Genomic DNA, 17045 nt, shown 5'->3' on the forward strand with positions numbered 1-17045 from the left:
ATTTATGAACCATGGTTAAAGCTCCCTTACTACAAAATGGGTTTGATTTGGTTTTAGACTTAATCAAAGGACTTTCAGTAAGGATTCCACCAACAAAGCAGTCTGAAATCAGTTGTGACTCAAATCCTGATATACTTCTATGGGGAAATGAGCTTTCTGTACAGATAGTTGTAAAGTTTCTAGCTGAACCTGTCCTCACTAAGGTTTCTTTAGAAGTCCAGAGTGTTTACAGGTTAAAGGAAGTTGTGAAAAAGCGTGCAATCAATCAGATGTTTCTGTTTTTCAGATACTGGAGTTTAAGAAGGCTGGATTGTGGAGTTTCCATATTCCAAGAAGTCGTTCAGGTAAATAGCCAGAGCCCGGAAGAGGTTTTGGTTTGGGGTTTGTTTTTTTTTTTTTAGTTTTAGAAATAGAGATAGTGATAAGACTATAACTGTCTTAGAAACATGTAAAAACCATAAAGTGTTTGCAACACATCTAGATATGGATTGGGATAGGTTGTGACAACCAGTGCTATTTGTACATCTATCTGAACTGAAGGATGAAAACTCATATCTCACTAACTATTCTATCCTGCAGTCACTTCTCCCTAGTAATAATCTCGCACAGAAAGAGGGCTCATAGCTATTATGTTACTAGATAAAACAATTGTTCTTATGTTACCCAACCTTTCTTTCATTTGAGATAAACTAAAAAAGCAGATCATTCCCAAGCAGCAATTTTCAAAACAGATTACAAAATGAACATTTGTTATAATTTAGCTGAGGTCTTGCTTCCTCTACTCATTCCTGAAGTTCTGCCAACTCACATGTCCAGGGAAACAGATGTTTCTCTGACTTACTTTCATCAGATGCCCATAGATTAATTTTTCCAAGAAGCAGCCTGGAAATATGCCACTTTTTCACCAAACACAGTTGTTTTGACAATTATTACTCTTAATGTCATTCATAAGAAATCAAACCTATTGTTGCACTTAGTATCTATAATAGGATTCATAAACTGCTCTAAATTGAAGAATTTGAAATTCTACAAGATGCAGTGCTGCTATAAATACTTTGAAAGTAAATTCCTACAAATTTTAGAAGGTAATGTCTAACACAGGGGTCTGATTTATAGCAAAAGGGCAACGAAGAATTTAATAGAGAACTGCTCAAAATTATAGTAAGACCAGCAGTTAAAACTGAGATTGCTTGCATCTCAGAATCAGCCTCCCCTTTGAGATATGATTGGATCAGGCAAGGCTAGAAGGTCAGAGGATGCCTCAAGACCTCTAACAGACCTAAGATCTCCAGCTGTACTGACCCCACAAGATGGTTACCATAACAATGTATGCTTTGTCCAACACAAGCTGATTATTAGTCTAGAGGTACGGCAAGGACAGCTGTAGTAAAGAATATGAGATTATAAAAAAGCACATGTAACAGGGACCTCAAGCTCATGCCTCAGCTGGAGCAGAGATACAGACATTCAGTGCCCAGTTTTACAGAAGTATCTATGACAGAAATCCTGTCCAATGGAAGATGACATTTAGGATCAATTTCCATAAAACAGCCACTCACTGTGGATAAAAGATTCCTCCAATCAAAAGTTACACTCAGTAAGTGTGACAATACAGCAACAGAATTTGGTTACATCTGTCAAAGACAGAATAATCAAACACCTTTGTTCTTACTTATGGATTGTATCTGAGTGTTACAGCTTCCCCGGTGCTATTTTCTGCCTGGATTTGCATGTATTGGATTTTGAACACCTAACCAGAATCCTTTGAAAATTGTTCTGATAGCCCTCAGCTACATAACATCCATGATGTCTGAAGACCAAGTATCTTGCATTCCTGGATGATTCAGATGAGATATCCATTCTAACCTCAAGTCTCCTGTGATCAAGACAATTCTGAAGACAGAAACAAGGAACAGCATCCTTTCTCCCTCTTTCTTGGACCCAACTACTAAATGAGTTCTTCAAGGGGTATCTAGGGACCCAAGCGTAAACGCACGTCATAAATCAAATATGGCAAATGGCACCATAGATATACCTTTTAACACAAGGCCTGAACATTTAAGTATTGCAGACAGTGAATAATGACTGTGAGCTCATTTACCACAAACCAAACATATCAGAACTGCCAAACTGCAACAGAGGATGTCCAAAAGAAAATTTGCTGCAGTTACCCAACAACCCTAGCTGAGGTAACATGGAAAGAATGTAAGTCTTTATTAGCCTCCTTTCAGGATTTAATCAGCAATTCATCTAAATTTAAACAAACACAAATTTCCAGTCTATTTAAACACTCTGCTACTCTTTCCAGGAAATTAGTGAAACCTCTCATCAAAACAAAATTTAAAAGAAAAAGGCCTCCTGTGAATGTTACGTATGCTTGGAGGTTCAGGTAGGTGGATATGCAAAAGTATGTATTTTCATGGCTAAAGGCAGAAAGCAGACGTAGGTACAGAGATGAAATTACAGAAACAAAGCTTACAATTTTAAATCTCAGATGCAATATATTCTCATGTTTCCTCAAATTTATATGATGATCAGACTGCTCCTGATATTTAAAATGGGGAAATTCTGTATAAAATAAAGGAAATTAAATGAAAGGACAAAGTAATCTCTTTAAAGAGATGAGTTCTGTGAAAACGTAAAGGGGGAAGCAAATTGAAGATGAGGATAGTAATCCAATTTTGAAAGACTAATAGATAATGACCTGTAACATTCATCTCTTTGGCAGGATAGACCCCTGAGATACTCCACTTGTGAAAGGCATCAAGGTAGAGTACAACCAATTAACCACAACACTCAGAGCCCCATTATAGCCAGCTTTCTACCTATTTAGTTGTCCATCCATTCAGAATGTAGTGTTCTAACTCTGATACAGAAGTATTATGGGACACACTGTGGAGACATTGACAGTGTCAAGGTAAATTATGTTCACTGCTCTCCCTGTGTTGACAAATCTAGTTTTATCATAGAAGGCAAACAGGTTGGTCAGGGATGATTTAGCTTTTGTAAATCCATGCTGACTGTTCTTAATTACCTTCTCCTTCATGCGACCAGAAATGTGTTCCAGAAGCACTTGCTACATGTTTTTGCAAAGAACAGAAGAAAAGCTGACCAGCTTGTAGTTTTCTGACTTTTGTGGTCTATTTTAAAGGTGGGTGCAACATTTGTCTTTCTCCAGGCACCTGTGACCTGCCCTAATTTCCTTGCACTTTCAGAGATAATAGTGATCGGCCTTTACAAGGACTGTGTATTATAGACTTGCATGGGACAAATTGTCTCAAAGAATCCTTGATTCAATCCTTGTCCACTTCTGGTAGTTCTCCTTGAACCACTTCATTAAAGACAGAGGCTTGAGAAACCCTGGTGAAGACTAAGGCAAAGGAGGCATTGAGCATCTCAGTCTTATCTGTCACTAAATCAATCATCCATCCCGTTCAGCAATAGGCCACATTTTCCTTGGTCAGCCTTTTACTACTAATGAAGTGGTAGAAGCTCTTATTGTCCTTGTTATCTCTTTCAAGTCTCATTTCAAGTTGAGTGTTGGCCTTCCTGACAACATTCCTTACATGTTCAAGCAATGTTTCTAAATTCTTCTTTTCTAGCCTGCTTCTAGATACTTCCAAGTCCTATGTACTCTCTTTTTTGCATCAAAGCTCTACTATAATTTCCTTGGTTAGCCAAACAAGTCCCTTAATAAATTGTCTTTTTTCTTCCTGTTCTTGCATGTGGACAATGCTGACCTTTAAGGCCTGCCATCTTTCCAGACCTGCCTTGACCTCCACAAATGTATGTGGAGGGATCCATGGGATCCTACCTATCAGTTTTCTCAACAGGCTAAAATCTTCACTCATGAAGTTTGTACTCTGCTACTCTCCATCCTCACTTCCCTTAAGATCTTGAACTCCGCTATTTCATAGTAATTACAGTCAAAGGTGCCATTACTACATGCAAAAACAATTCTTGCTTGCTAATGAATAGCATCCAGCTGTGTGTCACTCTTAGTTGGTTCATCCTGTATTAAGAAGTCACCCCCACCACCCTTCAGAAATCTTGACTGCATGCATCCCACTTTGTTGCACTTGCAGAGGATGTCAGGAAGGTCTTTAGGATCCCCATGAGAACCAGAGTTTGTGATCCAGACACTTCCTCATACTGTTTAAAGAATGTTTCTTCCTTTGCCTCACCCTGAATGGGTGGTCTGTAACAAACTCTCACCATAATGTCACTTTTACTGGATTCTCCTCTCATCCTGTCCTGGAAGTTATCAACCAGACTGTCATTCAACCCATTGAAGAGCTCCACACATCTCAGCTGCTCCTTCACAGAGAAGGCAACACACCTTCCTTGCTTTTTCTGCTTATCTTTCCCAAGGAACTTGTATCTGTCCATCACAGCACTTCTGTCATGCAGTGCAGGCTGTCTCACCAAATCTCATTTACTCCAGTGACATTATAGTTTTTTGACTGCATGTGGAGTAATTTCTACTGCAGGTTACCCAAACTGTAAGCATTTGTGGACATATTTAATTGAGATGGGTGCTTCTATCTTCTCTCTCATCTTGTGACCCTGCACCCTTTTCTTTTGACCTCATCCACCACCACTCCACTTAAATGTGCATTGTAATCTCCCTCCCACATAATTCTTAAAGAAATCTTTTCATGTCTCCTTTTACAGTCAACATTGCAGATGCATCCAGCTCTTATTAAGAAGCATACTTATGTGTATACCCTAATGTAAATCTGATATCCTAATTAAGCTGCTATCAGTGAAGATCTTGACATGTGTGATACCCTCAACATCATATTTGTAGCATGAGACTGATTAAAAAGAAGCATAAAGTTCAAGATCATAACCAGGATGTGTCTAAATCTTTCAGGTGTACTATAGACAGTGTTGTTCTACACTTCCAAATTAAGTATCTTTGCATATTTTTCCCCTTAAAGTATTTATTTAAATCTATAGTCAGACGGTCTTGTTATACTAAAAACTGTTATAACAATTCCTATTTTTAGAAAGCTGTATCAGTGTCTGTATGCTGAATTCTATCATTCAGACCTTCCTAACAAAACATTGTCTAAACCAAGAAAAAACAGAAACAAACACAATAAATCAACTGATTTAAAATGAAAATGCAATTTATTAAAGTGACAGGAATATAGATTTTTTTTTCCACTACAACTAAACCAAAATGTTTTATTTCAGAACATTTCTATTAAAGTCAAAGATCAGAAAGGCACTTGAATTATTTCAAGCATAAACAACAAAAGTTATATACTCAGAAAATCACCTTATAGCATCCATATATAAAACCAGAGAAACATCTAATTGAAATTATTAAGAACTATGATCCTCTGCATTACATCTAAACCTTTTCCTCCATGCTCAAAAGAAAAAGCTTTCTCAAAACTGTTGAATTATTACCCATATCTCTCAAAATCTTATCCAGAAACTCCTTCAAGATATTCTTAGTCTTCATTTTGCTTTTAATAATTTAAAATTCAATCATTATTGCACAGCGATTATATGCAATTTTACATCTCATTAACCCTGCTTTGTTTTAATTATAAAGATCCTTTGTTAGATTCCTTTAAATGATCCAGTTTATAATTTCAGGTTATCCTAGGGAGCACTTTAATTCAGCTACACATTCATCAACTGTTTATGTCCTGTTAATTGTTGACAACTGCACAATTGCATTCTCTAGCTATGATTGATGAATTGCATTCACAAGTTTAGCTATTAAGCAGAATAAATATTTATAACAATTTCCAGTTAAAGGATTGTTATCTTTATACCCAAAAGGGTAAATTAAAAACAAATGGGCTGATTGCGAAGGAAAGCATTCTAGTAATGCACACACACTTGGTTCTAAACCACCTTTCTGAAAAAAGTATATGGAGGAACATGTGTCTAAGGGCAGTTTGATTAGACATTCCTTTGGATTTAAGCAGCAGTTCTTAAATACTACTTTGTTTTGAAAAGTTATCTTTAGAAGGGAGTAGAGGGTCCACTAATACCTGACCACTAAAACTATACAGATGTAGGATTTGTTCAGAATGAGCATTTTATCAATAGTGAACATGAAATAATATCTGAACTTAATATGCTGGCTGAGAAAATAAAAAAGGTCAAAATGGCATTGTATTACTATCCAAGAACATAAGCTTACTATAAATATTCAGCCTATTACCATGTAATATTTATTGCATAATGTGCCGTACATGACCCACTAAAGTAAGCTATTATGGTGTAAACTCATATTGCCACTTTGTAGTAAGAAGAATTTCCAGTGAAAGGACTAAATTTCCAAATGCTATATTGCAGTGTTACTCCAGTGTGCACAGGGAATCTAAGAATATTTACACCAACCAAAAACTGGGTAATAAGCTACATGCTGCTGTTTTCTAAACTTCGTTTTAAATGAATGCATGATTTAAAGATGGAAATAGCTAGAACAAAAAATATACTATAATAAAGAGAAGATCTGATACTTTGGTAATGACATGCCATTGGTGAAAAAAAAGAAACCATACATACATAAAATGAAAATCTCTTCAACAGGCGTACTGCTATTTGGGGTTTTTTTTCAGCTGCACATATCAAGACATCTGTATTCAAAGGGATTTACTGTATTGGCCAATACAAGTCACACACATTACCCACGTGGCTCCATTTGTCTTTGTCATTCCACTACCAGGAAGGCCAAAGAGTCCCCCTTTGCTGCCCAGCTTGCTGGCTGGAAGTACTGACAAACATTGCACAGCGTAGAAGATAGATATAGCATTAAAATAACCTGAGGGTTGATAACAAAGTATCTTAACAATTTGCAAAAGCAAGGCAACTCTTATAAACATAATATCCTGTGTGTTTTACAGGACACAAATTGGACCAGAAAGTCTAGATGAAATAATTCCTCATGAAACGATAGTATAGAGAAGTGCATCTGTACAATGAATGCTGTGCTTCTAAAACAGATGGAGCAGCAGATGGGTTTACAGATTGGGATCCCTGGACTGTCTGGGTAAAACAACCTTCCTGCTCTGGAAACCGGTGGTTCAATTCTCAAATAATCCAAAACCTCTAACAGTTCATGGGAGCTGTATTTCCTTCTGCCAATAAACAAAATTTTCAGAATTTACACATTTCCAAATTAAATATTTACTATATAAAGCAACTATACAATAAATCTCTTAATTAAAATGGCTTTTTCACAATCTTTTTGGAACAGATGGTGAGGAAGTATTATCACCCAATGGAATAAATGCAAAATGACTACTTGTTCAAAAGCTTTAAAATTAATTACCTTCCTTCATTGATGAGCTCAATAAATGCAAGTCCTGCATTCTTCTGAATAGAATTTTGCCATTCCTAAGAAAATAAAATATAACATGATCAAAACTCAAGGATTTTAAACCACATTTCTGAAGCCGACCCTGATGACTTCCTAAGGAGTTTGAATTTAGGCTGAACTTCTTCATGCTTTGCTTTTTTTTTTTCCTCAAAGAAGAATGACCTGCTCAATTAAAAAATGTAATTCATTCTGATTTTCAAACAAATTTTAGGAGGTCATGTTTTCTGTTTCACCCTTAAGCAAGCTTTGGATTCCTTGTCTAGAGAAGAAAACACATCTAATTTCTCCAATTCATACAGTTGCCCAATGAACATATGAAGTGCAACAAAGTGAGGCCGCAGTCGTTTCTTCACATTTCTTCACTGTTACACCCTGTACATTTTATCAAATAGGGAAGGCGATAATCTGTGTACTGTCCATCCCTCTTTGAGTTCAATCTTTGTTTCTTCTTCATTATAAGTGAAAACAAAACCAGTAGCTAATGACAAACTGAGGTTTTAAGATTCTTTTACTATTAACATGGATTTCCACGATAAACTTTCAAAACTGATTTAAACCACCTAATAGATATTAAAAGATAAATTTTACTTCATATATCACTAAGTTAAAGAGAAAATTCTCAATGCATCACAAACAGCTTTTTGCCATGCAACCCACTGTGTTTATCATACCAACAGACTTGATACTTGAGATGGAGAAAGGCTGAGTTATCTCTCAATTAGTTTTTTTGGGGCTAATTCCTTAAAATTTTTTAGAGTAATAATAATTTCGTTTTCACCATACAGGAAAAAAAAAATCAAAATGCATTAGCTGGATTACAGTTCAGAGACATTTTCTATTATGAGACTTCATGCTATAAACAAAAATGCATAGAAAGAGTTAGTGTTACAGAACTATAATGCTTTTTTTTTTTTTTTTTCTTTTTTTTTTTTCAAGACTAAAAGATCAGGCAGAAACTCCCAATGTTTTTTTCCTGATATGGGCAAAAAAAGAAGATAGCTTTGCACAGATAAAAAATTTTTCTCAATGAATAGTTGTGAAAACTAGTCACTAATCAGCAAGGTGCTTCTTACTAATCCTATGAATATTCACAGATTTGACCAAGTCATGCATCTTAAAAATACCCTCAACAACAACAATCTTGTACACATGACTGGTTTTATGAGAGACAAGCTACTAAAATACCCAAATAATGAACATACTTTTAACCCATTACTGAGCAGGTAGGTCCTGATTAGGGAATATGGAGTATCAGCACTCAAACCTTGAGCTTGTGGGCTAGAAAATCATTGTAACATGCACTTTCTTCAGTGCTGATGATTGTGTTCTTTTCCAAATCCAGTAACTGAAGTGAGCCTAATGATCTAATTTTTGGAAACAATTAAATCACATCGGTATAGTACAAAGTCACTCTGAGAAATTAAGAAGGAAAGGATTCAGTTGCCGAAACACAGGCACCTAGTGCCATTTTTAAAAACAGTAATGTGGTTTAGAGATAGTATCTGAGGTGTAGCATTATTATATATATTTTTTTAATCACAGCCTTTTACTGTACACTACAAAATCCCCTATTAGCATTTTCTTTTGAGGTGCTTTTCTGCACCACAGCTGCTGACCTTGCAGTCAGGAAAGCAGAACTGGTGTGACTACAATTCAGGAAAGAAGTTGAAAAGAGAGAAGCAGAGGAAAAAAACTGGCTTCCTAAACCAGCTGAAGCATGCTAATTAACTTTTTAAAGAGAGACAGAGTGTCTACCTGTGCCTGTAAAAGACCAAGAGATTCTTGCAAGTCCTTTGTCAGGTCTTCCTGCTCACTGCAAATGTCTCACATACTGCAGGACATCCAAAATGTCTAACTGGATTTTAGATGAGATATTTTAAGGTACTTAAAGAGTCATTAGTATCTATGTGGAAACAAACACATCTCTCCTTAGGTCTCCATAGGTAGAAAATCTCATCCATTTATCCAAAATAATTATTCATGATAAAAATGTGTGAAACCTGCCCAATTATCTAACAAAACCTAGTGGAAAATTATGCAGAACCAGAAAGAAACCAGGATTCATGGTTAATGCACTGCTTCACTATAAATTTGCTACTAAAAACCAGTACAAACTCCCAATCCTCCATTAATCCACAAACAAGGGAATAATTATTACTACAATTTCCCCTCAATTTTAGGCCTAATTTAAGAGATTCACAATGCTGAGAGGTGAACTGCACTTGAGAAGAGGCACCTGGTTTTCTTTTTTCCACCAAAGACCCAAACAATATATTGAAATACATAGAAATGCCAACATTACAGTTGCCTTTGTAATGGCCATTCAGGTCACTGCATGCACTTTAAGAACTGGATTAAATTGTGGAGTTATATGCTAAAAGAATGTGCACGATTTTGTTTATATTATCTTAGATTCGACAGAAAATCTTTCTCACACTCAAGAGGCAAGAAGCAGAAAGATAAAGTCCAAATGTAATGGATGTAGTAATGGTGGTTGGGAAATTTATGCTACAGGCAAGTAGAATCATGGCATAGACATTTGGTTATTAGCAGCTAAGTGCTTGAATCACTACACCACTACTCAGGTGGTTTTAGTGTAGTTTATATCCTGAATCTTCTGGGCCTTAAAACAAGAGCTGAGAGAAATTTCTGTGCCTCAAAAATGCGGATGCCAATTACATGCTGAAGTAATGGAAGACCGTGTACCAGATAATTTCTTCTATACAAGAGGAATGCATTGACCTTTCTTCCCCTGGGCGTCCTGCTTGATAGGGCAGGGGGGATGATTATTGCTGCCAGCAGTGCACCTCTCAGAACAAGGTAGGGTATAGAAGACATGGAGATAGAGGCACATTTAGAGACTAACACAAGCAGCGTTTAAGAATGATAACACTTGCTACTACTTTGTACTGAAAACAGAATGAAGATATCAAATTTCATTTTTAACTTTATTCATGTTGAAACAAATTTAAAAGTGGTCTTCATATACACTAATGAAACATTATAACTTTAGACAGTCAGTTCAATTACTGTCCAGTATGGTTATGTTCTAAATATTTTATATTATGCAAACTTTTATTGAAGACATCAAAAATGTACTGAACTATTAGGATATTGGTAATTGTCACCTCCCTGACCCCACCCTATTGTCCTCCTCCTCTATTCCATCGTTGCTTGAGAAGCATCACTGCAATCAGAAAGCATCAGTACATGTTCCCTGACAGAAGGTTCAGACTGAATCCAGTTATGAAACTGTCCATGCAGAGGAGGCAGGAGATGAATAGAACTGGGATGAAGGGTCTGGAGCACAGGTCGTACGAGGAGCGGCTGAGGGAACTGGGGGTGTTTAGTCTGGAGAAGAGGAGGCTGAGGGGAGACCTCATCGCCCTCTACAGCTCCCTGAACGGAGGGTGCAGAGAGCTGGGGATGAGCCTTTTTATCCCAGTAGAAAGTGACAGGACAAGAGGGAATGGCCTCAAGTTGCGCCAGGGAAGGTTTAGACTAGATATTAGGAAGCATTTCTTTCCAGAAGGGGTTGTGAGGCGTTGGAATGGGCTGCCCAGGGAGGTGGTGGAGTCCCCATCCCTGGAGGTGTTCAAGAGTAGGGTCGATTTAGAGCTTAAGGATATGGTGTAGGTGGGAACTGTGCTAGGCAAACGGTTGTACTAGATGATCTCCAGGATCCTTTCCACCCTAGATGATTCTGAGAGTAAAAGGCTAAAAATTCTAAATAACAAACCATAACACAGTACAGATATTACTTGTGAAATTCAGTTGTTTGTTTTTTTTTTTTTTTTACATTTTTCTTACTCTCTGATATTCTTACAACTTTTAGTTTTCAGTGAACCTTCCTAGTCCCATTTCTTTAAAATTCTCTAATCCCCAGTACACAAAAAAAAAAAAAAACAAAAAAAAAAGAGAGGCCAGAATATTAACAAATTTAACATGTAAAATTGATACAGAAAATCTGCACAGGTAAAAAAGAGTAGTGAAAGAGCAAAAAAGGAACAACTAGGCTTGGCATGCTAAGAACATTTTTTTATATTATAGTTCTTTCCAAATCAACTCTGGTTTAGCATTTTTAAATTTTTATTCATAATCATTAGAAAATTTCTGTTAAAATATATTGTGATATTAAAAATTAAATAATAAATCTGACAGTATATATATAAAAATAAATAATCATTTCTCAGTTTTCATAATTTACATGACAGCTCTCGCCCTTTTCACTTTCTCCAAGGAAGTCTAAAATTGTGTCACACACAAATTACAAGTTTCTCAACAAACTGCAGTTACTGAATGGACAGATACCTGGTGTAGTAATCATCCCACAATTCTCCTTGCTGCTTTGGCAATTCTCTCTTCCCCATGTCTTAAACTAATCTGAGTATTTCTTTTCCTTTTCACATATTGAATATTTACTGTATTTTCTAGTCTAAGATATTAACTCAGTTGATAGCTCAGTTCCTCAATCACTGTATTTTAATCCTAACTTTGTGAGATAGATGAAATTCTATTATATTGACTCTCTTCTTTCTAGACCCTTGAATATGTTTGGAGAAAAAAGTCTTGTATGGAGCTAAACAGGTGCTACCTTTTATCAGAAGGAAGAGGAAATTTTATAAAAATGTGTTTGCAATTCACAACATGCATGTAATTTAGCCTGGGTTTGAACTCCATGTTGTGAAGTTACCTTCTAAAATCATCAATAACTTGCTTTGCTTCATCGAAGAGGAAACATTCAAAGGAAATGTTACAAGATTGAAGGAAATCTTTATAGCAGAAAACCATGTCTTTTAGAAGTAGGTAAAAACAGAAAACCCAACTGATTTCAAGATACAGCCTCATAAATTTTTGAGCAGATTACTCATAAATTTCTGAGAAGATTATAGAGTTTTTAAGATCTGGACTGTCCCTACCATTCCTAGAATAATTTATCTAAAGATACTGGAGTCTTTAATCCTTCCATTATTGTTTGGAATGAGAATCAGATCTAAGAACTCAAATTTTACTGCCTTTATCCTTCTCTTACGCTCATATGTATACTGCTGATATACGATAAATAAAATGTATGTTTGGTTTACACTTTCAAGTAAATTTGGGATCAGTTTTAGGATTTGATGATAGGTCATCCATTTTAAAAGTGACTATGTCCCACAATAAGGAAATTGTAGAACAGCTGATGACATCCTCCTGGAAGGCAAATCTGCCAGTATTGGAATACACCAGGCTTCTGGCCAAATCACAGAAAGGAAAAGGATGTGAAACTTTCTATTTATGCAAACATGAATTTAACAATGCAGCAAAGGTAATAAGAAATTTTAGATTTCACTTTCACAAGACTAAAGTCTAATTTTTCCTCCTTTTTTTTTTTTTTGACTTGAATTAATATGTTAATTTTTTGCTTTCTTGGAAACATATAGACCCATTGCCCTTCTGATCACCTGTGGTAATTGCCCAATTTATCTTGGAAATTAAGTCAAATGTTCCTGGGGGAACATTTCATTGATATCTTAGGAAAAAAAGAAAAAAATTTCACAATTACAAAAACATTTACATTATCCAAATAACTCTAGGGAAATGGCCAAATTTATTTAGATGATACATACCATATTAACATTCATCATCTTGTAGAAATTCTGCCTATCTTCTCATACAGACAGAAGATATGTGTTAGAAGATACCTGCATCTCCACAACTTCTAGAACTTACTTCCTGACTGGAAAAATAGTTCATTTAGGAGACACTAAAATTATTACTAACAACATGTGTTGCTAGGTATGGCTATTAGTCCTAAAAGCCAGTCCACTTATTATTCAACCAGTCTTTGATGTTAAAGGTGGATAACTAATTTGAAGTCTTCCAAAATGCACCATTAAAGAGAAGACACTCTGATGTACAGAAAAATACTCCTCACATCATCTCAGTTTTATATATATAGTGAAACCCCTCAAAAACTATGGTAAGTTTTCTAATAATGATGGTCTCAAATAATGAGCTTTTGCACCCTTTCTCAGCTCTTTAAGAGGACTTTTTCTGACTTTCTAGGTGTTTTCCTCTGATCTAAGATTCTTCTCAATTGTAGGCAACTTAATAGAGAAGTCAGGGGAAGACCCCTTGCCATATGGGGAAAGTAATTCATACAGTTTTCTGATCCTGTCTGTTTTGCCATGAATCTAGAGCAGGTTCAGATCAGCATCTCACTGATGTGTAATAAATGTATTCTTTGACATTTTTTGACAAAAGTATTCTGACAAGGACAGGCAAGAGAAAGGACCAGAAGTTCCACGATGAGTGTGGTGTAAGGAACATATTGAAGAAGAGATCATGCTTATTACTAAGGGCAAAGCAAAGAAGGAGTTTTCTGAGTGTATGGGAATCTGGAAGGACATCTCACAGAATAATCAAGAAAGTAAAATTGCCCAACAAGTAGGAGAGAATACACTGATGGTTTCCATTTGAAAGACAGATTATCAGAAGCAGATAGCAAAGAGATGAAGAGTGAGATTGGGCTGGACAGCATTCCACGCGTGAACAAGAAATTAATGCAGGAAAATTCTCTGACCTTCCATGCAAAAAAAAAAGGATAATACAAAATGATCATCTTTTGGAAAACTTCCAGAATTCTATAAAGAAAGCAAGAAACACCAAGAGAAAACAAAACAAAAAACAACTGCCCCCCCAACAAATGACTTAATTTCTAGAGAAAAAAAGTATAAAGGAAAAAGTTTTCTACTTCCCCTATAGCTAGTACTGAAGTTCATTTCTGATTTTGGAAATTAAACTAAGTGTGTATAACAACATATTTGTGTATAGGCCATGTTCTGGATTGTGAAGAGCCTCAAATCAACAACAGAACATGAGTACATGTTTAACCTGTACCATATTCGATAATGGATAAGAACACAGTAGAAATATTTCTCTCTTGTTAGACATTTTTATAGTCCAAACATGATTAAAATATTAGAGAAAGTACTTGCTTCAGCTACAAAGACTTTATTGAACTTAAATTTGAGCCTGTGGTAAAAGTGGAAGTTACAAAGCCTCAATTTGGAGCTACATGATGACACTTTCATACACCTTTCTAGTGCTTTGTCCATTTTATGACAATCTGTGGGATTGTTTTTGGTTTTAACCTACTTCTCTCCCACTAAATACCAAAATTCTTTCTTTTTTCTTGACCGCCACAGAGGCAGCCTTTCCTTCCTATGGCCCCAGGCATCCTACTTGCCACCTACTATGAGCTGTTGCTTTCATAGCTACTCTAGAAGTATAATAATTTTAAAACTACTATTTTATTCAGAGTTACTTTTTATTTTGATGTGACTTTCCACTAGTGCATGTTTTGGTGAAAGGGAGTGAGCAGGAATATGGAGCTAAGCATGGAGAAGATATGATACGTCTACAAGGGTGATCTGGGCCAGAGAGAAGCCTAAGATGATGATTGAAATTGCAGCCTAAGAGTAAGATTCAATTAGATGCAGAGATCTGAATTTAAAGCCTGCATCCATGAAGACATGAGTGGTGTTTTCTCTCTGTGCTCCCAGATTTGCAAACTTCAAATTCTCTGAGTAGCTCTGCTGGCTTTTGAACTAGGGTCTCAGTCAGCTTAACCCACTAAACCAGGAAACAAATGTCTGAACAGTTTTCAGGTGTGTTTGTGGGTATTATAAATATCAGCACTGCTACAAAAGTGAGGTTAGCAAAGAAGAAGCTGCAGGACAGCAGCAGTGTAGCAGATCCAGAACTTTGTTAGGAGAAATGTTTTCAAGATATGCTGGAAAACAGAATTATTAAAACAGTAAGTTTCTGCATGTTTGCATATGTGTTTCTGTGTGTCCTTCCCTTCTACATCAAATTTTAATTCAGATTTTTGCAGTGATATGATATGCAGAATTGTCTCCTCCTACTTGCACTGGTACAAATAAGAGACAGTGGATAATCCAACAGGACAATTGGGAAAATCTGGCCAAAAGTGAAACACCCAACTTGTTCCATGATTAGGAAAAAGAAAGATTAAAAAAATTACATCTCCATAGAAATTTGCATATCCAACCTTAATTTCGTCACTGAAGTTATATCTGACTTATTTTCCTAAATGGATTAAGTCTCAGGTTCATTGTTCTTGAGATTTAAGGAAACAGCCACTATTTAACTTATCTTCAACCTTCCTACTGCAGTTGGTGTCAAAAAGATAAATAGCAAACACGTCTGTAGTGTGCTACTATCACAGTTACTCTGAAAGACCTATCATTTACCAGACAAAAATTAGGGAGTATAAGAACTCTAGGAATACCTTTGGAAGGAATAAATAAGGACCAACAAGAGTATTTAATGATGACCATAATACTGGCAACATGAGTAAACATACAAAATTACCACAAATAAATCTATAATGAAAATTAAAAGGTTTCTAATAATGTGTAAAATTAAAATGTAACATACAAATAGTGTAGTACAGAAATAACATTGTCTTAAGATGGAGCCTGGTAAAAAACCTGTAAGAATGGTGCTTGATAAGAAGGCACTGTACAGCAGACCTGGAGAATTCTTACTTAAAATTTCCTAGAAAGCCTTGAATAGATTATGTTTAGTATCAAGAAACATGGATTGTGTTTCTGTGATATGAATCCCACATTTCAGGGCTTCTTCTGGTCAGCTGTAGGGACCAGAAAACAATTTTTTTTTTTCTGTATTGGGCAGCTGCCCAGGAGCTGTCCTGTATTCCGAGGCAGAATGCATATTTAGATGTGCTAGTGTGTACTGAAATCTCTCCAGTGTCTGGCTGATGGGTCTTCCTATATTCTCAGAGCTAAACCTATCACGGGATTTCTTCAGTGAGAATTTCCTTTGAATTTGCACTGGAAAGGCACATCTTTCTGGGTTTTTTTGTTTGTTTGTTTTTCCATCTCTCCTTGGAGTGGGATTAATTGCTTGATATCGTTTCAGATTTTTTCTTGCCACTTAGGACAATAGGCAATGCACTCATTTGCCTTGCCCTGTCCCATCTTCTGCCCCATTTCGCTACTTTATAGTTTTGAATGCTGTAGCATATATAGTAGTATAGAACTACTATGTTTTACATGTGTCAAACTGCTGAGGAGCATTTTATGGATTGCACTGCCTGGGAGCAGATCTGTCACAGATCTTTTTTTGGTTAAGTATATACTGAATGGCTGCCTGTGATACGAAGAGACAGACCGGATCCAGTTCAAGTAGCTTCTGAGTTTCCAGGTTAATGGATAAGACAATACGGACAGACACAACTCATTTATGAGGCTCACAAGGTTAACCAATGTTTGAAAGGCTTATCTGAAGCTCAGTTTATCTGTTAGTTACATACTGGAGCTTGTCTAGTTATGGATATACTCTCAGGATAGTTTGCTTTATTTAAGGCACTTTAAGTTCTATAATTTTTCACAGAAGTAAAAAATTTACAGAATCTACTTAACATCTTAATATCTTAAATATAAGAGGGACTATGTGTTATCACTTATTTGAGAATCTCCTAACAGTTTTTAATTCCCATTTTTAAGTAAAGCATTTCTTGCTTATGTATATCCTTTTCCTCACTCCTCAGAGTTTTTCTAATAAAAACCTATTTACAAGGGACAGCACCTAAAAGACATCTTTTTCCTCAACATAGTGATTCAGAAGCAGAATATTTTCATTCTAGCTTTGATATTTCCCTTGC

At 36.0% G+C, this 17045-nt stretch overlaps 1 protein-coding gene across 8 annotated transcripts in view; it reads right to left on the minus strand.

Annotated features, from left to right (window-relative positions):
- Positions 1-17045, minus strand: part of NBEA (neurobeachin) — a 511054-nt gene that overhangs the window by 243362 nt on the left and 250647 nt on the right. For all 8 annotated transcript variants that reach the window (XM_074914245.1, XM_074914292.1, XM_074914279.1 and 5 more), the window contains one exon: positions 7304-7368. In XM_074914245.1, the coding sequence (XP_074770346.1) occupies positions 7304-7368 (65 nt within the window). The remainder of the gene's footprint in view (positions 1-7303; positions 7369-17045) is intronic.

The sequence above is a fragment of the Athene noctua genome, chromosome 1 (assembly GCF_965140245.1).
Source record: "Athene noctua chromosome 1, bAthNoc1.hap1.1, whole genome shotgun sequence".
Lineage (NCBI taxonomy): Eukaryota > Metazoa > Chordata > Aves > Strigiformes > Strigidae > Athene > Athene noctua.